General features: G+C 45.0%; 1 protein-coding gene across 2 annotated transcripts in view; it reads left to right on the forward strand.

The window, feature by feature from the left end:
- The window catches only part of SCD5 (stearoyl-CoA desaturase 5), a 37,323-nt gene that overhangs the window by 5,916 nt on the left and 9,847 nt on the right, over positions 1–21,560 (forward strand). The window contains exons 1-2 of one of the 2 annotated variants that reach the window (XM_030450817.1): positions 15,242–15,314; positions 16,488–16,618. In XM_030450817.1, coding sequence (XP_030306677.1) covers positions 16,505–16,618 — 114 coding nt within the window. In that variant the 5' untranslated portion in view covers positions 15,242–15,314; positions 16,488–16,504. Of the gene's footprint in view, positions 1–15,241; positions 15,315–16,487; positions 16,619–21,560 lie in introns of those variants that run through there. The other variant, XM_030450816.1, reaches the window with a different exon arrangement.

Here is a 21,560-nt window from a genome sequence, read left to right on the forward strand (position 1 = left end):
AGAAGGGTGGGGAGGAACATCTTAAGGCATTGTGATAGGATAAGGGATGAATGGCTTAAAACTGGATGAGGGGACATTTAGATTAGACATGAGAAGGAAATTTTTCACTATGAGGGTGGTGAGACACTGGAACAGGTTGCCTAGAGGAGCTCTTTATGCCTCATTGCTGGAAGTGTTCAAGACAGATGGGGCATAGAGCAAAGTGCTGTTGCTACAGGAGGTGTCCCTTCTAGATGATCTTCAAGCCTGTTCCAACCCAAGTGGTTCTGTGATTCTATAATATGATACGAGTGGAGAAGAGGTGGACCTTCTGAATGGGAATTGGATCATCAGCACCTGGGAATATCCTTGTTTATCTCCAGAGTGGATTTGGACTGGCTTTCCCCCCACACACACTCTGTTTGAAAGTGTTGTTTTACAGATGTCTCTCTTAATAGTTAAGTTCTTGGATTGTTACTTCCCCTCTATCATCATCAGGAGCTCAACTTCCAACATTTCTTATGGGAGCTGTCTGTTTTCTCAAACAGTACTTCTCTCCTTAAAAATGAAAAGTGCTCTCAAGCTAGGGATGTATGTAACATGCTGAAACCTGGTCTTTTGCATGTGGGAACACTCTGAGCTCTGTGTCCACTGAGAGAGTGGAGGGAGAGTGGAGTGCCCTCCGCTTAGCAATGCATAGACATGAGAGTGGTCCTGGGCCTGTTTCAGATCCCACTCTGAGATACTCTACTGTAGAGCACACTCCTGCCTGGTAGTTATTCTCCCTTCCCTGGTGTTCACTCTTGTTTTAAATATTGCTGGAAATGTTTCCTTTAGGTCTTCTCTGTGAACCTGATGATGTTTAGCTGTAACTATGTGGGTTTTTTCCCTGTTTTTATTTCATCCCTAGTGCATCGGTATTGCTGTTGTTTGTTTACCTGTTTTGTGTTCTGCATGTCATGGTCACCATGAATACAGGAAAGGAATGGAGGAAAAAATCCAGCATGTGTGTGCTGAGCCCTGGATGCATGTGATGGCCCTTTGGTCCTGTTGTTCTCAGGAGGTGGATTCAAGGCATTCCTAACAAATTCTTGGAGTTGGGCAGTAAGTGGGTCAGTGAGTAGTGAAGCTGTGTTTAGATACATGGTTGTTCATCTGGCACAAAGTACTGTTGGGCCATTGGCTGCTCTCAGCTGTGCTCCAGGCAAACTAGAATACCTCAAATACTCTCTCTCTTTGATCTGTGCCATGAGAACAGAGATGAGAGCTGGATTCACCAAAGGTAGAAATCCCCATCATTACTACAACTGAAGTTGAAGGGATTGGTGGTTTCTGGCACTGGGTGTTGGGAGAAGCATCCTTCTGAAGCAGACTCATGAAGGAAAGATCAGGGTAGGTTAGTTGGCATGCTCAGGGCTGGCTGTGTCAGACACACAGAAGCCCAGCCAAAGACCTTCCAAGTGTAAGATGCTTCCTCCAGCCCTGGCTTACCAGCTGGGGAGGCAACAGAGATTCTATGGCTCTAGGTTTTTGTCTTTGGTTACATGTGGAGATGGGAATGACAATATATAGACTGAGGAGGTTCCATGGGGTGAGCTGGGACAGCCTTCACTCCAAGTAGCAGGAATGTGTCAGTGTTGTGTCAGCAGCAGAGGAAGTTTCAAGGGGCTGAAAGCAAATCAGATGCCTCTTCACCAGGAGATGCTACCAGGTAGAGCAGTATGAGCCATGCAGGCCTACTTGTCTGGTATTGCCTCAAAGAGGCAAAACCATTGTTCTCTCCTCTGGGAGAGCTGTACTGGAGTATGTTGGCTTGCCCACCAGAACTTGGTATTCAGTCCTTGTCACTGCCATTTTGTCTTTCCTCCCTGCAATTACAGTTGCACTTGTAACTAACACTGATGTTGTAATTGAAGCAAAGCAATTTTTTGCACTCAGATTTTATTTTTAACATGTAGACTAACAATTAAATGTGCTGCTCCACTGAAGAACTGAAATGTTAACAATTACTGTGCTAAGTAAAGCAAGGCTGATACAAAAGAGAGAGGGGAGCTGTCTGACAGATGTTGGCATCAGGAATCCTGCTATACCTCTTGTGCAGGCACCTCAGCACCAAAGAGGATAGGGATTTCTGGAGGGAAACAGGACTGAGACTCTTTCTCAACCCATTTCTGGCCACCAGCTTCTCAGGTGATATACTGCACAGCATAGAATAAAACAACCTGGCCTTTGCAAATGGGGGTGATCTTAACTGGTTGCCTTCTTTGCCTGTTTCTTTTCTTCTGGTCTTTGACAAACTTTGGCAGAGTATTTTTTAGTGTTTCATATCTTCCCTATCCCAGCCTGTCTATAATGCCTTCTGTTCACGTGGGATCTTTCTGTGTCAGTGGAAGGGGTTGCAGTGTTAGGCTGATCCTACCCTGCCCTTCACATCTCAAATACTTCATAGGAGGGCCACACAGTTGGATCTTTCAAGGTACTTCTGCCCAGACCCTTAGGTGACCTTTCAGATGTAAGGAGGAAGGCACCTGGAAGGGTTTTATGGTGCTCTAACCAGCAGTTGCTACAGTCCAGGGCTGGGATGGACAAACAAGCTTGGTGTACTCTCCTGAATGCTTGGGAGTTTGGGGAGAAGCTGGAGGCCAGGGTGACACAAGGTATTTCTGAGTTTTATTCATGTCCATAAGTGGAGAGAGAGGAGTTGGGAGGCAGAAGGGCTGCAGCTCAGGTGGAGAAATGGTTGGGCAGAGCAGTAAAAGTGAATACTGATGTTGAAAGATGGGTAGAGGCAGAGCAGTCCTGTGCTCCTACCTGGTGCCTGTTGCTCTCTTTGGGTGATCCTTCAGGCAGGGCCACTACCAGGGCACTGTAGAAGGGAAATGTATGGGTGCTGGGTAACAGTGCAGGTTGGAAATGGTAGCATATCATGAAAATATCAGACAATTTTTTAGGGGACTGAGGAGATAAAATGGAGTTTTCCCCTTTTTTTTTTTTTTTTTTTTTTTTTTTGCCAGTGCCATGAGATTTTAACTTATTTCCAGAAGGAATTTGGCTGTAGGAAAACGAGACATTTATAGTCAACAGAAGCATTCAGTTGTAGTGATGGTTATAGATGATAATTTTTAATTCTGAGCTGCTCCTTCCCCTGCTGCAGTCAGATGGACTCTGCTGCAGTGAGGCTGGCAGGCATGTCCAGACCTCCTTGTAGGAGACATAGCAAGGCTCTCCTTGTTTTCCATTGGATTTGGTTCCTACCTTTGATGCAGAGAGATAGACATGCTCTTGAGTTGGCTGAAAACTGCCTGGCCAGTGTTCAGCAGACAGATGAAAGTCAGCCTCCTTATGCAGTGTATACACAGGTAAGGAAAACATGAAGAATGTCTTGATGGGTAGGTAGAGGCAGAGACCCAGTGTTTGGGCCTTCTGTCTGTGCCACAACTCACTGTGGGAGCAGAGCTGCGCTGGGGAAGGGATGTTTGGGCTGGAGTGCTGCAGTGAGTCGTTCTGGAGAGAGCATGATGAGCAATTATCTAGCGAGTGCCCCTGGAGAAATGACAGCATCAGCCTGCCCAATGTGCTGGAGACAAAAGTGTTCTTCTGTCTCCCAGCACTGTCCTCCTGAGTACCTGACCTGTCTGCCACATCGTTCACTAGGTGCGAGAGGGTTATTAATGAGTTGTACTGCTTGCAGCCCAGCTCAGAGGCTCAAGCAGCCAGAATGAGAGAAAACAAGGAGAGGCCATTTTTTTGGCAACAGGTTTTAATCTGAGCTGTTTCATTTTGGAAAAAGGAGGTAAAGGTGTAGGAGCTGACAGCTTAAAGGTGAAGAAGGCACTAAGTATCTGGCCGAGTTGCAGTGATTCATAGAGTCAGTAACATCACCCAGAGGCTCAAGTCAAAACCATCAGAGCTCTGCTTTGGCAGCTTCTGTCTGGTCTGAAGGCACCAGGCTGGAGCAGGGTCTGTCCTGTGCAATGGATCCTGTTCAGCTGAGAGCTGGGACAAAGGTGCAGCTTCATTCCCAGGGAATGGTGGCTGAGTCCCAGCAGTTCAGAAGGGGTTTTTGCTCCCTGCTGAGCCCTGTGCCTTTCCTGTGGCCCATGCCTAAGTACCATGAAAGGCAGAAGCTGTCAGTTTGCAGAAATCAGAAATGTAAAATGCCGCATCTGTGTTTCTGATAGTTGAGAAACTGAGCTTTGGGTCATCTCTTCAACCTACACAGTGTGAGCAGTGGGATGAGGCCACTTCCCCGCCATGTGCCCAGCTACATACAGGGCAAGCTTTGGCCAGTGGTGGCAGAGAAGCTAAATACCTAATCTTCTTCCATAAGGCAACAGCAGCTTGCTGAGTGCAGGGCTCTGGAGTACCATGCCAATAGCCTATTGGCACTATTGACTGCACTATTTCTTTTCTCTGTACTTGAAAAAAAGTAATGAAATTGCCATTAATTATTTCTTGACATATATAGAGCACTTAAAAAAACCCACCAGAGCCATAGTTTGTGTGGGGATTGAGGAGAGCAGTGAGGTCACTGGGAGAGAAAATGTGCTCATGGTTTTGTGATGATGCAGGAGTTGGCTGAGCTGAGTGAGGGTACACATAGAAATCAAAAAATTTCAGAGAAATCAGAGCATGTCCTAACCTCTCTTTTGAGCTAAAAATATGTATTAACTATTCACTATATTAAGGCAATCTTCAGTTGCTGATATGTTCAGGGAAGGGGTAATGGGTGTAAATTGGAGCATAGGAGGTTCAAGTTGAATATTCGAAAAAATTTTTTTACTGTAAGGGTGACAGAGCCCTGGAACAGGCTGCCCAGGGAGGTTGTGGAGTCTCCTTCACTGGAGACATTCAAAACCCGCTTGGACACGTTCCTGCGCGATGTACTCTAGGTGGCCCTGCTCTGGCAGGGGGGGTTGGACTAGATGATCTTTCGAGGTCCCTTCCAACCCCTAGGATTCTATGATTCTATGATTCTATGATTCTAGGGAAATCTTAGCATTTGCTGGAGTACTTGCTGTCAGCTGCAATTTCCATTCCTCTACTGGCTTTATTTATGTTACATTGGCTGCAGCTGTCAATCTGAAGGTTTCTGCTGTTCCAACCAGAATAAAATCTTCTGTGTACTCAGCCAAAAGGGATGGCTTCTGGGGAATGTTCCTTAAAATGCATATGCAGGCATGTGCATCCACACAGATACAGTCCAGATTTCATGAGCTGGTAAAGGCAGGGCCAGGAGGATGCAACAGAGTGCTTCTCCTGGAAAGAGATAGCAGGGCTCAGCAAAATGTGGGTTGGCAAATTTATTATCTGCTAGAAGAGAAGTGTTACAGAATCCCAGAAAGTTAGGGGTTGGAAGGAACCTCAAAACATCAAGTCCAACTCCCCTGCCCTACAGCAGGTCATGTAGGAACATGTCCAGGTGAGTTTTGAATGTCTCCAGAGATGGAGACTCTACAACCTCCCTGGGCAGCCTGTGCCAGTGCTCTGTCACCCTCACAGTAAAAAAATTTTTCCTCGTGTTTATATGGAACCTCCTATGCTCAAGCTTATATTCATTGCATCTTGTCCTATCATTGGGCATAATTGAGAAGAGCCTGGCACTATCCTTCGGGCTCTCTCCCTTTACATATTTATAGACATTAATGAGGTCACCCCTCAGTCTTTTCTATTCCAAGCTGAAGAGCCCCAGCTCCCTCAGTCTTTCCTACACTCCCTTCATCAACATAAGGCTCTGTGATGGACTCTTTCAAGCAGTTCCCTGTCCTTGAACTGAGGAACTGAGAACTGGACACAATGTTCCAGATGTGGCCTTACCAGGGCAGAACAGAGAGGGAGAACAACCTCTCTTAATCTACTGACCACCCCCCTTCTAATGCACCCCAGGATGCCACTGGCCTTCTTGGCCAGAAGGGCACATTGTTGGCTCATGGTCATCCTTCTATCCACCAGCACCTCCAGGTCCCTTTCCCCTTCACTGCTCTCCAAGAACTCAGTCCCCAATTTGTACTGGTACTTGGGGTTGTTCCTACCCAGATGTAAGACTCTACACTTGCCCTTGTTTTCTGTCATTAAATTTCTCCCTACCCAGCTCTCCAGCCTGTCCAGGTCCCTCTGAATGGCAGCACAGCCTTCTGGGGTGTCAGCCACTCCTCCCAGCTTTGTGTCATCATCAAACTTGCTGAGAAGACACTCTGTCTCATCATCAATGCCATTGATAAAGATGTTGAACGGGACTGGACCCAGCACAGATCCTTTGGGGACTCCACTACTCACAGGTCTCCAGCTGGACTCTCTGCCATTGATCACCACTCTTTGGGCTCTTCTGTGTAGCCAGTTCTTAATCCATCTCACTGTGGATTCTCCTATCCCACACTTCATGAGCTTGCTCATGAGGATGTTATGGGAGACAGTGTCAAAAGCCATGCTAAGATCAAAGCAGACTATATTCACTGCTCTCCCTGCATCTACCCATTCAGTAACAACATCATAGAGAGCTATCAGATTAGTCAAGCATGATTTTCCCTGGGTAAATCCATGCTGACTACTCCTGATAACCTTCTTCTCTTCCATGTGCTTGGAGATCACCTCTAGAATGAGCTGCTCCATCATTTTCCAGTTATGTTGGCTTTCTTCCAGTCCTCAGGCACCTCTCCTGTTAGCCATGATCTTTTGAAAATGGTGGAGTGGTAGGGTGATACCATCAGCCAGCTCTTTCAATACTCTTGGGTGCATCCCATCAGGGCCCGTGGACTTGTGCGCATTCAATTTGTATAACTGATCTCTAACCCAGACCTCACTGACCAGTGGTGAGTCTTCCCTCCTCCGGGTTTTCTCTCTTATGTCCACAGGGGCTGGTCCTAGGAGTAACGACTGAAGCACAGACGGCATTCAGCAGCTCTGCCTTATCAACATCTGTTATCAGGGCTCCCACCCTATTCATCAGCGGGCTTGAGTGTTTTCTCCCCAGACTCTAGGGCCAGAGCACTAATTCAATATTTCTTCCTGGCAGCAATTTAAGGACTAAGGTGGAAAATTTTTCCCTCCTTAGTAAATGTAGTTCCAGTTCAGGAAATGAGGCTTTTTTGGTAGGACACTGTGAATAAAGTACTCCTCTTGTTTCTCCGCTGTGGAGGAAGAGATCTCCAAGTTTGTCCTCAGACAAGTTTCAGAAATGGATGTGGTACTAGTTTTGGTACTCAGCATATAATAGAGTTGAAATTCTATAGGGAGAAATCTGCTCCAATTTAAGCAACCACCTAGAGCAGGGGATGATTTCCTGGTATCTTTGAAATAGCTACAAATTGTGGCAATATCTCCCCATATCTTTGCAAGAGGTCAGTCTCCTGAACACTTAGGTTTTCAGAAGAGTTTGCTACTGAGTGTAGTAAAGGTTTTATGTAAATCTAGCCATGGGATTAATAAACTGTTCTGAAAAAGATTGCTCAAAGGTTTTATGGTGTTGAACTCCCATCCCATCCATTTTTAAATTATTTGTCTGGTACAGTTTTAATTGCTTCTCTCTGACAGTGAAATGATACATCTGTGCCTGCTTTTCAAAATCACACTGATGTCTTGCTGCATCAATATATTGCAAGCTGAGAATATTTCATGAGCTGTTGCCCATTCTCCTTGCAGGCTCTCACTTCCCCAAGCATTTCATCATTGTTGCAGATCCCTACCTGCCGTTATTGCCCCTGAACTACAATATTTTGCTTTTACTATCTAGGCAGATCCATATTTTGACCCCTACTTTCCCTGTTTCCGCATGGACCCTTTTGTATTTTGTAGCTTTCTCACCACTGCTTCAAATTTAGCACTGTCTGCTGTTCCAATTAATATGCTGTTTGCCTTTGTTTCAGGTCATTAATAAGGATGTGGAATAAAAATCTTCTGCCTGTTGATTCTGGCATGTTCCCATGAATTGCATCTGTTCACAGGCACAGTGTACTTTTGAAAGCTTAAGGATCTGCTGTCTCTCCATTTGCACTGTAGTTTAACATCCTTTATCTTCTCCCTTTTTCATCCTCTCCCAGCACACCTCCCTCTTTACTGTCTAGTGAAAGGCAGCTCTGGGCATGGTGTTGGAGCTGTGTGGAGCTCAGAGCTCTTGGCACAGGCTCTGTTGGTTTAGGTACTTGTGCCCAGGTTTCAGACTTCTCCTAGACCTGCAGCAGGCCCTAAACCTTCCTGCAGAGTTTTGGGGTCTTTATAGGGATGGCAGAGTTGTTGGATGGGAACACTTGGTTTGCATGTCTTGGGGATAGAGCTCTGGCCCTGGCAGAGGGCCCTGGCTGGTGCTGCAGCCTAAGCAACCTCCTGGGCACACTCATAGCTACAATGGGCATCTGAATAGGCATAGCTGAGGAAGACTGTGGGCTTGTCTGTGACCATTACTGTAAAAGGAGGTCCAGAGTCCACATTTCTAGGGAATTGTCCTGAAGCCAGAATAATCAGATAAATGGGAGAAAACTGGGCTTGACCAAAGCTGAAGCTTCTGTAAATCATTGCTTTGAGCAGACAGCAATTCAAAGGAAACCATGGCCAACTGAAATAATCTAAAACTATGTAAACTTGGGGCTCTACCGTATGTTGATTTCTCACTCCTTCCTCCCCCCAGTGAGGTGGGGAGGAGAACTGGAAGTTAAAAAAAGGTTAAAACTTGCAGGTTGAGATAACGACAGTTCAATAGGAGAGAGGAGTTCACAAGGAGAGAGGAAAATAATTACTATAATACAAATAAAAGAACATATGAAGCGAGTACTGCTTACTACCTGGAACCTGATGCCCAGCCCACCAATCCCTCCCTCCCTTGGCAAACTTCTCCAGGGGGTTTACTGAGCATGACTCATATGGTATTTAATATCTCCTTGTCTACTTTGGGTCAGCTATCCTGATTGTCCATTCCCAGCTTCTTGTAAAATTTAACTCTATCTCATCCAGGCCCAGGACACCAGGCCAAGGTAGCCTTTGTTCTGGGGAGCAGTGGGGATGGCGCACAGCATTCTCATACTTTCCAAGGGCCTTGGGAAAATAATTCAGCTCTTGTTTCAAGTAAATTGTTGAAAGAAACAATTATACAGTATCAGCATAGGGAGTAAAGGCTGAAGACGACCCTGCAGATATGTGGAGCTCCTTGCCATGCAATACCACAGTATCCAGAAAGTGCAGTGCTATGTGAGGATGAAATGTGCCTGATAACATGAGTATCTGCATTAACAGAGTAGATCTGAACTCTCATACTGAACATGGCAATTAGGAGCTGATGCTGAGGAGTCAGCACTGGGACATATTCCCAGCCCAGTGGCACACTTCAGCTCCATGCCAGACAGATGACTCTCTGCCAGAAGCTCAGTCAAGAATTGCTTTCACTCCAATTCTTGGTCCAATTTGTCCAGTCCAATTTGTTCAGCAAAACTGAACAAATGATCAGCAAGTGGAGGAGGTCTTCCTCTCTCCTCTGAAACTGCACAGCTCTAGCTTGCTTTTCATAAGAACAGAAATACCAGTCTTAAACCCACTGTTTCACAGACCTGTTCATTGGCTGCTCTGTTTCCTCTCATCCCAGGACTCTCCTGGCATCTTTTTCTGCTGTGATAGCTTTTCCATTTTCTCCTTGAAGTCCTCATTCCATTTTCTTTTTTTTGCTTTTTGACTGCCATTAATGTGACACAACCTTCTGATATGTGGTTTCAGAGCTCCTCAAGCTGCTGTACTATTGGTGGAACTCCTATGCCCTGGTACTCTTACATGCTGACCCTGGCTGGCAGCTCTGTGTGCTCCATCCCCAGGCTTGTGTCCAGCAAGTCTTTACCCAGCCCTTTTCTACCTCCATCTTCCTTATCCCTCAAGCACCTCTCATTTCACAATCAACAGTCTTTGTGCAGTCAGTGCTGGAGCTAGTTTGGTCCCCCAGTGAGGACAGCCCTGTGGAAATGCCTCTTGACCTCATAGCTGGGCATCTTGGGGAGGTAGGGATGCTGCCAGCTTGCAGTTCTTCCTTTCCATCCATCATCAGTGGCTGCTGATAACCTTCTACAACTCAGCCCACTCCCAGACTATTCTTCTGCCAGCCCTGCAGCACCTATTGAGGTGCGGTACAACAAGATGTCCATCTGTGCTCTGAATTCAGAGCGTTTGGTACTTTTGGTGTCCCATGATAATGTGTGAAGCCAATATATATAGCTAACTCATCTAAGTCTTGAGCCGTTAGGTTAAGTTTGAAATGCTGCTGTCCCTTGTGAGTGTAACATTGCTCTGTTAAGTCAGCCTGGTTGTAAAGTTAGGTCACCTAAAACACGCAGAGTACTAATCTGGCTATTTTAGCAGCTTCCTCTTTGTATGTGAAGGACCTCACTGTCTTTACACAGCAAGTATTTGTCATCATTTATCATCTTGTCAGCCACAAATTTGGCTATTCATACACAGGTAATTAGCAACCAAGTAATATTTTCAGGCACCCTAAGTCCTTTAGGAAACACAGTAATCTGTTAACAATGTACAGTGCATTTGCCTGACAGGATTTGTTTCTGCTCTGGTTACCAAACTCCAGAGTAATTTTGTTTGCTTCTGGGAATCTTTCAGGCTTCATGATTTGTATTAGGAAAATTCTCATTATTACAGTTCATCCTCTGCAAAGGCAAAAAATAGGTGTGTTGCATGGGTGTAAGCCCCAGCTGTTTTAGCTTGATCACCTGAGGTAGTGGATGGTGCTGGCAAGAGATGGAGAGGACAGGAGGAGGGAGGGAGCATGTGGTCATGGCCCTGTGAAGCCCCAGAAAAGTCCCAGTTGATCAGGGCAGCATGTTTCTGAGGAGCTCTGAGGAGCTCCATCGGGCATTCATTCTTGGTTGGCCTTTCTGCCTCTCCACTTGCTGAACCACACAGGTGAGACCCATGTTCCCAAGCATGGCTGTTGGGGGAGCCTGGGCATGCTGGCTGCCCCCTGTGAAATAGTTGTCATCTTCCTTTTGCTGGGGCACAACACCAGTCAGTCCCTGCCTGGAGGTACAGCTAGGTTTGCCTATTTGTGGTGGATGGAGATGTGCTGCCTGCCAGGCTGCCTATGCAGCAACTGGACACATGCAGAGATTTTTCAGATTTGTAGCTCTTTGGATTTGTAGCTCAGGCCCTCCTGGGAAGCATCAGTCAGGGATGGTATTGGGAGGAGAGGTAGGCTGGGAAGTGCTGTTCGAAGGTATGGACACAGGAGATGACACGTAGATCTTCGAGGAACCCCTGTATTTCCATTCTGCTGCAATATTGGTGGCATGGAGTGGGCTGAACAAAAAGGTCTCTGTTAAGCTGAGCTCTTTAAGCACTTCATGAATCATGAAGTGACATAAATCCCTTCTATTCAGTGCAGCTGTTTTATGTGGTCTATATGTTGTAGAATCATAGAATGATTTGGGTTGGCAGGAACCTCCAAAGCTCATCTAGTCCAACCCCCCTGCAGTAAGCAGGGACACCCTCAACTAGATCAGGTTGCTCAGAGCCTCCTCAAGCCTCACCTTGAATATCTCCAGGGATGAGGCCTCAACCACCTCCTGGGCAACCTGTTCCATTGTTCCACTCCCCTCGTGGTAAGGAACTTTTTCCTAACAACAGATCTAAATCTGCTGTTCTCTTATTTAACACCATTGCCCACTCAGTCTTTTTTTTTTGTTTTGCTCTGGACAGGAAAAGACCAGGGAAAATGTGGGCCCACTCAAGAAGGAAATGGGAGAGCTGCTCAACCAAGATGTAGAGAAGGCTGAGGTACTAAGTGACTATTTTGCCTCAGTCTTCACTGGAAAGAATTCTGGTCATGTCCTCCATATTACAGAAGCGAAAGGCAGGGATTGGGAAAAGGAAGAGCCCACCACTGTGAGGGAGGTGAGGTTCAAGACTGCCTAAAGAACCCAAAGGTAAACAAGTCCATGGGACCAGATGTGATTCACCCACAGCTCCTGAAAGAATTGGCTGATAAAGTTGCAAACCAGTGTCCATCATATTTGTAAAGTCATGGCTGTCTGGTGAAGTATCTGCTGATAGGAAAAGGGGAAACATAACCACCATTTTCAGAAAAAAAAAAGACCCAGGGAACTCCAGGCCAGTCTGTCTCACCTCTGTGCCTGGCAAGATCATGGAGCAGATCTTCCTGAAGGCTCTGCTAAGACAAGCAGATAACAGAGGGGTTAAAAAAAAAGAATCTTCAGGGTCAAACAGCAGCTGTCACAAAACCAGAAGGGAACCAGAAATGAGCTTGGTAGCAGTAATACCATGAGCTGAGGGTTATTATTTGGTACAGATTGTCTGGTTAGTCCTCAACAAAATGTTTCATTTATTCTTTTTGTTCTGAATGTTGACCAGGTCTTAGCAAAGAGTAAAAAACCAATCTCTAGACATGGGTTGGTGTGATGAGAACAGTCTGCTCTTGACCCACAGTAATATGGTTAGCATATGGGAAACATAACCCCTGTTTTCAAAACTGGAAAAAGGGAAGATCCAAGGAACTCCAGGCCAGTCAATCTCAACTCTGTGCTGGGCAAGATCATGGAGCAGAGCCTTCAGGAGGATCTGCTAAGGCAAGCAGATAACATAGGGGTGATTGGTGACAGCCAACACAGCTTCACTAAGGGCAAGTCCTGCATGACTGATCTGGTGGCCTTTTACAGTGGGGTCACAGCCTCGATGGACAAAGGCAGAGCAACAGACATCATCTACCTGGCCCTGTGCAAAGCATTTGACACTGTCCCACATGACATTCTGGTCTCTAAACTGGAATTATATGGATTCAATGGATGGACCACTCATTGGATAAGGAACTGGCTGGATGGTGGCACCCAAAGAGTTGTGATGAGTGGCTCAGTGTCGAAATGGAGATGTGTGATGAGTGGTGTTCCTCAAGGGTCAGTACTGGGACCAGCGCTGTTTAACATCTTTGTCAGTGACATGGACAGAGGAATGGAGTGCACCCTCAGCAAGTTTGCTGATGACACTGAAGTGTGTGGTGAAGTCACCAGGCTGGAGGGAAGGGATGCCATCCAGAGGGTCCTGGACAGTCTCAAGAAGTGGAGTTGTGTAAAATTCATGAAGTTCAACAAGGCCAAGTGCAAGGTTCTGAACTGGGTCGAGGCAATCTCATGCACAAATGCAGGTTGGGAGGAGAAAGGACTGAGAGCAGCCCTAAGGAAAAGGACTTGGGGGCGGTGGTGGAGCAGAAGCTCAACATGAGCCATCAATGTGCACCTGCAGCCTAGAAAGCCAACCGGGTCCTGGGCTGCATCAAAAGCAGCAGAGACAGCAGTCGAGGAAGGGGATTCTCCTCCTCTGCTCTGCTCTTGTGAGAGCTCACCTGGAGTACTGTGTCCAGTTCTGGAGTCCCCAGCACAGGAAGGCCATGGAGTATATGGAACATGTTCAGAGGAGAACACTAAAATACTCAGAGGGCTGGAGCACCTCCCCTGTGAAGCCAGGCTGAGGGAGTTGGGGTTTTTCAGCCTGGAGAAGAAGCTCCAAGGTGACCTTCTGGCTTTCCAACACCTGAAGGGGGCCTGCAAGAAAGCTGGGGTAGGGCTTTTTACACGGGTGTGTAGACAAGGGACAATGGTTCAAAACTTGAAGAGAGGAGATTTAAATTAGTTATTGAAAGGAAATTCTTTACTATGAGAGTGGTAAGACCCTGGAACAGGTTTCCCAGGGAAGTTGTGAGTTGTGGATGCCTCCTGGAAGTGTGGAAGACCAGGCTGGATAAGGCCTTACACAACCCAATCTGGTAGGAGGTGTCCCCGCCCATGGCAGGGGGATTGGCACTGGCTTATCTTTAAGGTTCCTTCCAACCCTAGACATTTTATGAAGAAAAGTGGAATCAACCTTGATGTTGCATATCTCTTGTTCTACCCACTTATCTTTAATTCTGTTTTTAAGCAAGGTCATTATTAAGATGGATATATGCCTTGAGACACACTTGGTCAACTAAATCATGTTGCTTTGAAGTGAGAGAAAAGCCCCTGCTTTTGCTTTAAGGAAGCAAAGACACTACTGAAGATGAGATTTCTGCCCCTGTGCAAGAGGTGCAGAGGTTTCTGTAAGAGGTTAACAAGTCCTAAATCCCACAGACAGTATGTTCTTCAGGACTATAATCTTAATATTTTTATGTCAATTGGATAAAGTCACTATTCTGTGTGTCACAGAGCTGTTCCCACAATTACAGTTATTTGAGCTATTTGGAAAGCCTTATTTAGTGATTGTTTCTGCACAGATCAGCATCAGGTACAGAAAATGACAGGACGGATTTTTCCCTGTTTTCACAGAAGTCCCAATCTTTGAGTAAGAAATGCAAGAATGCGGTGGGGACCAAAGTGTGAGTTGTGATTTGTTGTGGTGTCAGCATTTTTACTGCTCTGAGACTAATCTGTAAGTTCAACAGAATAAGTAAATAATGTGCAGAGAGAATACATGATTTTCAGGAAAGACATGAGAGTTTGAATTTGGTGATAAGACTTCGGTGCATTGGACTTCCTTTTCTGGGAGTAGCTTAAACACTGCAGCCTGACAAAAAAAGAATTGCCTCTTCAGTGATGGTGTCCAAAACAGGTTTTTGAGATGCATCATCTTCAGTAGGACCGTTCTGACTCTATTTGTCTGTTGCATTTTATGAGGAAGACTGGTTTGCTGTGCAAGAGATGACTGGAATTTAGCCATGTACATACTGTGAAGCAGTTAGGTTAATCTGTTTTTGACTGAGCCTCCAGTGGAGTGGAAAACTTCCATTTATTCCTTCAGTCTGCAGGGGTGACAATCAACATGAAGTATGGTTGCCACTATTTTACCAAATATCTATTATATTTTCTCTTAGATGCTGTCATTTCAAGAATTGAGTTGTTAGAGTTGACACCCCCCTACCTATGCATACTTTTTGTTTTCTTTTTCAAAGATAGATTTTTTACATTATATACTGGGAAAAACTGGCTGTGAATTCCTTTCTATCCACTGCATGCCTAACAGGGTTCCTTGCTGGACAGACTGTTGTGCAGATACAGACACAAGTAGGGAAAAACCCATTTGGGGTGTTTTCTCTTTTAGTTGCAGTAACTCTGTTTAGTTATTTGAAATGGGCTATTTTAACCAGAATATGCCTGAGTGTTAAGGGTGGCAGGGAGCCCTGGCTAAACAGCATATTGCTTAAGACCATGCAAACTTATTTGGGGTAGTCCTGTAATACTATTATTGTTTGACTTGTTCTAATTTTACTCTTGTATAACAAACCTGTACTCTTCAGGCACACTACAAGAAATCAATACCTGTGGGAGTGAGACTTAAGAGTCACATCATGACAGCTGGGTAGCTTAAATGTGAGTCCTTTTAACTGGTCTACTTTATCTGGGACTTTTACAATACTTTCCTTCTAGCTCTCATTTTTCTGTCTGGTCTGTCTACAAAAGTAGGAGAAATTCCAAAGTACTATTCTTCCAATCTTTTCCTGTTGATTTTCACTGCAAGTCAAAACAACTCAGGCTATGGAGTTGTCCATCATACAGGAATTCAAAGGCACTAGAGGCAAAACCAGCAAGCACAGCAAAGGAGAAGCCATCAGTGCACAGATGCTTGGCTTGAGCAGACAACCTCAGTTATTCTTGTTCTGCTCTCCCAGCAGCCACTCCCCTTCCCCCTTGAGATGAATTAATGAGGTGGAGCATGTGTGAGTGTGGCCCCTGCTGAAAGGACAAGACATATTATACCAATACTAAATTGGTGATTGGTGGGAGTATTATTTTAAGCATGAGGGTGGGGTATACTGTGAGATGCATGTTCCTGGGCCGTGTCTATTCTGGAGACAATGTGGTGAGTAAGGAAGAGACCTGCTCCTGAACTGTGTTTGCCATCTGAAAAAAACACTTGAAACAAATTTACTTGTCCATTTATTTATTTTAATAAATAAAGTAAGGGAAGAAAAAAGTAAGTAAGGGAAGAAAAAGCAGTTCCTGAAATTGAGGGAGATGGTGGATACTACATTTCCTTGTGGTTTTTTATTAATGAGTCATGAGCTCCTAATGGTAAGAGAAGTTTTTATTATGGGAACTCTGACATAGCTTGTATTTTTAGGGGTGAGACAGCAGTTGAACTATCTGACAAATTGGACTTGAACAGACCTTTCTGGAGAAGGCTGGCAGTATCCTTTTAGAGTTGTTGCTAGTCTTCTGACATGAGTGATGAACTGTCGCTCTGCTGCACTTGGCAAAAGCACACTGCATAAACATGTCACAGCATGGTGCTCCAGTGCTGCCAGATGCTCCTGAACAACATGCTGGCTCAATGATAAGGGGTGGAAAGTGGAATGACATGTCTCTGGGGCCACGGGATAGAGATGGGCTGAGAATCTTGCCTCTTTTCTGCCCAACCTCATCTTCTGAGAGACCCTGCGGGCATCAGCAGACAGGGCCAATGATCATTTTTATATCAAAAAGAGCAGAAATAATGAAAATTGGCCCTTGACACACCATGAATTTTGTTTTTGTGTCTTTCAGCATATTTCTGTTTCCTGATGACAGCCCTGGGTGTGACAGCTGGTGCACATCGCCTGTGGAGCCACCGTTCCTACAAAGCCAAGCTGCCTTTGCGTATCTTCCTAGCTGCAGCTAACTCCATGGCTTTCCAGGTGGGGTTTTGGTTGCCCATCCAGATTCTTGGCCTCTGGGCAGCTTTCTTTCCTGTGCAAGGATTCCTCTCAGCTTAGAGACAGCAAGATAAAAAAAATTAATAGGAAGACACTTGCTGATCAGGCACTCGGCTCAGGGGATGCAGAGCCCCTCTCACCACCCACGTAACAGTGTACATTACTCTAGGAGAAATCATTACTTACAGACTAAGTTGAACATGCCCAGATCAGGGGCACAGCACTCCAGCAGCCTATCTGCAGCACAGGCCAGGCCCCACATTTCACAGCATAATTTGGAAACTTCTGCAAGGAAGAACTTGATGCAAATCTTTCTGTATAATCAAGTCTCTTTGTCCACTCAGGCAGATGGAGATTTTGATGTGTCCAGAAAGGAGAGCAGGCATACTTTCACCATCTTAAATTATCTATTTTATGCAACATTTTTCTCCAATAAAATTCAAATACATTTGCAAAGAACCTTATTACTTGCTCAACGCTTCCTGGTAGGCAATCTTAGACTTCAGAAATGTTTGTGGAACACCCATCTGATGGTAGGAGTTTGCCCAAAACCAGGATCTTCTCACTCTGAATTTTGTTACTTCTTTGGCTATTCAAAACTGAGATATGAACTGGTACTGTTACTAAACTTGAGCTGGGCTACCATCACCTCCTGTGGTGCTGAGTACCATAGGTGTGTTGTGCCTTGAGTTTTCAGCTTTTGCCCGGACTGGTTGACTTCTTGTTCATGTACCTTGAGAAATGATGAAGAGTCCCTTTATCCACTTCTCTATTGTTCATTTATCATCTCTAATCTTTTGTGAAGGTGGAAGGAATTAATCTTGTAAATACCACTATACATTACAAAGAGCACAATGCTGTTGCTTGAATATGTCTAATGCTGTTGCTTGACTATGATGTTCCAGTATTCTGAGTCATATTCCAGCTGCTTTGTGCTGCTTGGTTTCTTGCAGAGCTTTACAGGCCCTCTGCTCAGTGTGTTAAACAACTACTTACCTCCTGTTTAACAGCTGATCCTATATTTCATACGTAATTTAAGTGAATGTGTTGAGCTGGCTGCAGTGAGCCTGTACATTGAGATTTCATTGCTTTCTGCTCCCCTGGTTGCTATAAATTTTGCTCTCAGATTTTGCACACATCTCATTTGCCACATCACCACTTTTGGCTGAGGACCTAGTGTGATTCTGAGGCTGGGAAGTACTTCAAAGTAGCTTCAAGCCACTTTTATGCCCTTCATATCATAAAGAAAATGAAAGGACAGATCACCAGTTCTAAGTTTTAAACAGTTCAAAGCCTGCTTCTAACTATGGTGACATTCCTGTTAAAGGCAGTTTTCATCATCACAGACAGTGAATGAATTTTCAGGTCCATCTCCCTCATGTTGGCTTGGTAGAAATTAAATATGTCCAATTAGCAATGGATATACCTACAGCATACCTAGAAGCTGAATACTGAGGAAATATTCAGACTTCTTGAAGGGCTGGAGAAACTCTGCTGAAGAGTTGCTTTGTTGTTCATGGCATTTTTTATGATTGGAGTGTGCTGAGCTATATATTTTCTCTCCATCTCTTTTCTCTCCATCTAGAGAGAAACTCTCACAGTTTTGAAAACCTGTGCTTCATACTGTCACATGACTGTTTCAGAAATAGATAATTTCTGGCTAATGTCTACTTGTCTCCTAGTGGTTTTTTTAAATTTCAGCATCTCAGTTGGGATGTGCTTGGTGTCTCCTCTGCTACATGTGTTGTACTGTTGCTTCTGACTATCTCTGTGAAACAAGCTATGTTGTTCAGCTGAGGTTGTGCTATTAGCATCTGTACACAGCAAGAGTGGTTGTATGGAAATTCATGTCAGCACACAGAGGTTGTTACATAGCCCAGTTTGTTGTTGCATTGCTGTCTGTGGGTTTATTAAGGAACCTGCAAATGAAACCTCACGTCTGCCCAGTGTGGTGGTGGTGTGCTCTGTTTTTATAAAGCATTTTAGTCCTGTTTTGATCTGAAATTTGACCAAGAATTATGTATTCCTGAAAAAGAATTGCTATTAATATGAAAAGTCTTGGCAGTCTGTTGAGATTTCCCTCTGGAAAAGGGGAAACATAACCTCCATTTTCAAAAAGGAAAAAAAATACCCAGGGAACTACAGGGCAGTCAGTCTCACCTCTGTGCCTGGCCAGATCATGGAGCAGATCCTCCTAAAGACTCTGCTAAGGCACATAGAAAAAAAAAGAGGTTGACTGGTGACAGCTGACATGTCTTCACTGAAGACAAATCTTACCTGACAAAGTTGATGGCCTTTTATAATGGGGTCACTGTATCAGCACACAGAGGGAGAGCAACTGATGTCATCTACCTGGACTTGTGCAAAGTGTGTTTGATACTGTCTCACACAACATTCTGGTATGTAAACTGGAATGATGTGGTTTCAATGGATGGACCACTTGGTGGATAAGGAACTATGGTCACACTTAAAGAGTTGTGGTCAATAGTTCAGTGTCAAAATGGAGATCAGTCATGAATGGTGTTCTTCAAGGTCAGTAATGGAACCAGTGCTGTTTAATACCTTTGATGGCAACATGGACAGCAAGTTCACTGATGACACCAAACTGTGTGGTATGGTTGATGTGATGGAGGGAAGGGATACCATCCAGAGGGAACTTGAGAGGCTTGAGTGGAGAGCTTGTGCAAACTGCATGAAGTTCAACAAGGCCAAGTGCAAGGTCCTGCACCTGGGTCAGGGAAAGCGCAAAGACAAATACAGGCTGAGTGGAGATCATATCAAACACAGCTCTGAGAAGAAGGACTTGGGGGTGGGGGTGGACCAGAAGCTTAACAAGAGCCATCAATGTGTACCTGCAGCCCAGAAACCAACTGTGTCCTGGGCTGCATCAAAAGAAGCAGAGACAGCGGTCAAGGGAGGGGATTCTCCTCCTCTTCTCTGCTCTTGTGAGAGCCCACTTGGAGTACTGTGTCCAGTTCTGGAGTCCCCAATATAAGAAGGACATGGGGCTATTGAAATGATTCCAGGGGAGGGCTACAAAGATGATCAAAGGGTTGGAGCACCTCCCCTGTGAAGCCGGGCTGAGGAAGTTGAGGTTGTTCAGCCTGGGCAAAAGGAAACTTTGGGGAGATCTTGTGGCAGCCTTTCAGTACCTGAAGGGGGCCTGCAAGAAAGGTGGGAGGGGAACTTTTTAGAGGGGCATGCTGTGGTAGGATAAGAGGTGATGGCCTTAAGCTGCAAGTGGGAACATTTTGATTAGACATTAAAAGGAAAATTTTTGCTATGAGGGTGATAAGACACTGGAAAAGGCTGCCAAGAGGAGTTGTGGATGCCCCCTCCCTTGCAGCGTTGAAGGTCAGGTTGGATGGGGCCTTGAGCAACTTGGTCTAGTAGGAGGATTCCCTGCCCATGCAGTGGGGGTTGGAACTGGATGATCTTTAGGGTCCCTTCCAACCCAAATCATTCTATGATTCTATGTTTGCACATGCTGTGCTCCACTTCTTGGTATATTTCTTGCCAACAGTTCTAACCTCTGGCTCTTATTTCCTCTTAGCCTTTGTGTTTTTTAATTAGATGAAATTCAGTTGTTTCACAGCTTTCTCACCCATCTAGGGTGAGACACATCTAGGGAATAATGTTTCGGGTTTTTTGCCTGGAAACACCCTGCAGTTGTTTGCTGTGGTGGGAAAAAGTTAGTATCTCACAGCATCATGTATTTGCTCTCCCACAAATAATTTTATCAAGGGGTCTTTTAACAAAGTGATCAATACTCTCACTTGAAAAATGATTTCCGGTTAAGAAAGAGGACCTTTCCTAGGTGTAGTTATTGAATAAACTTGTTTTATTTTTAAGTGACTTAATTTTGGCATTTTCTAGTCTTCTGGGTATCCCTGCTGAAGCCACTTGAAGCAGTGTAGAGGCCTTCATTCCCTTTGATTTCTCTGCAGGAAAAATATGGCAGTAGGTAAAGATATCCCCTTCTTTCTTACTGAGGAGTTTGGCAACTTCCTTTGCTTCACTTAGCTCAGTTCATTCTTCTGTTCAATGCAGCAGTTAAGGTGCGACATACTGGAGGTCAGGTAAGGGGCAGGTCTTTACTGCCTTCATGACTTAGATGGGTAAGTGCTGCAGAAAATGTTCCCCTCATCCCCAGCCCACTCTCTGGTACAGATCTGAGCAAAACTGAGTGCAGTGGAGCAGGAATCTTCCAGGGGGTTTTGTTGTTTGCTTGTCCCCTATGGGCTTTTGCACACAGAGAGCATCTTTGAAAGGCTGGAATTTGACACAGGTATTTGAGCTGCATTTTTTAGCTGCTTTTTGCAGTTTTTCATTAAGTCTTCTCAGCCACACGGTCAGCCTCAGTGCTTTCTCAGTTGTCAGCTGAGAGAAGGAGCAATGATTTTTGCAATACTTTCAGCATAGGGCTTTTTGTCTCACAGAGGATAGATATACCTAGTTGTCATTAGCCTGGGCTTACTGTGTCCTGCAGGATGCTGAGAACCATGATGGATGCTGCACTGAAGACACCAGAGGTTGTGTCTTGGGGTGGCACTGCAAATTTCCTCAGCAGAATTGAGCAAATCATTGTTTGGTAGTTGTGGGTGCTGCTACTGTTTGTACAAGCCCTTCCTTCTTTTGAGTATTACTGCTTAGGTACCTCCCTGGCTGTGCAAAGATGGAAACAGCAGAGGAAAGCACACTCCACTAAGCATTCTCTGATTTAAGTTTGCACTTTGTGAACCTGAGCATTAACTAGTGTTTCCATGTGTTGGTGCTGGTGTTGGGCAATTCATTTCACAGCTAAGTGTGTAGCCTGAGTTTAGTACATGTCATATGTGCTTACTGCATCCTGCACTAATAGCTCAGCACCACTACGAAACCCACCAGTTTAGTCCAGTAGCAGAGCAAACTGTGAGCCTGAAAC

Source organism: Calypte anna, chromosome 4B, assembly GCF_003957555.1.
Source record: "Calypte anna isolate BGI_N300 chromosome 4B, bCalAnn1_v1.p, whole genome shotgun sequence".
Lineage (NCBI taxonomy): Eukaryota > Metazoa > Chordata > Aves > Apodiformes > Trochilidae > Calypte > Calypte anna.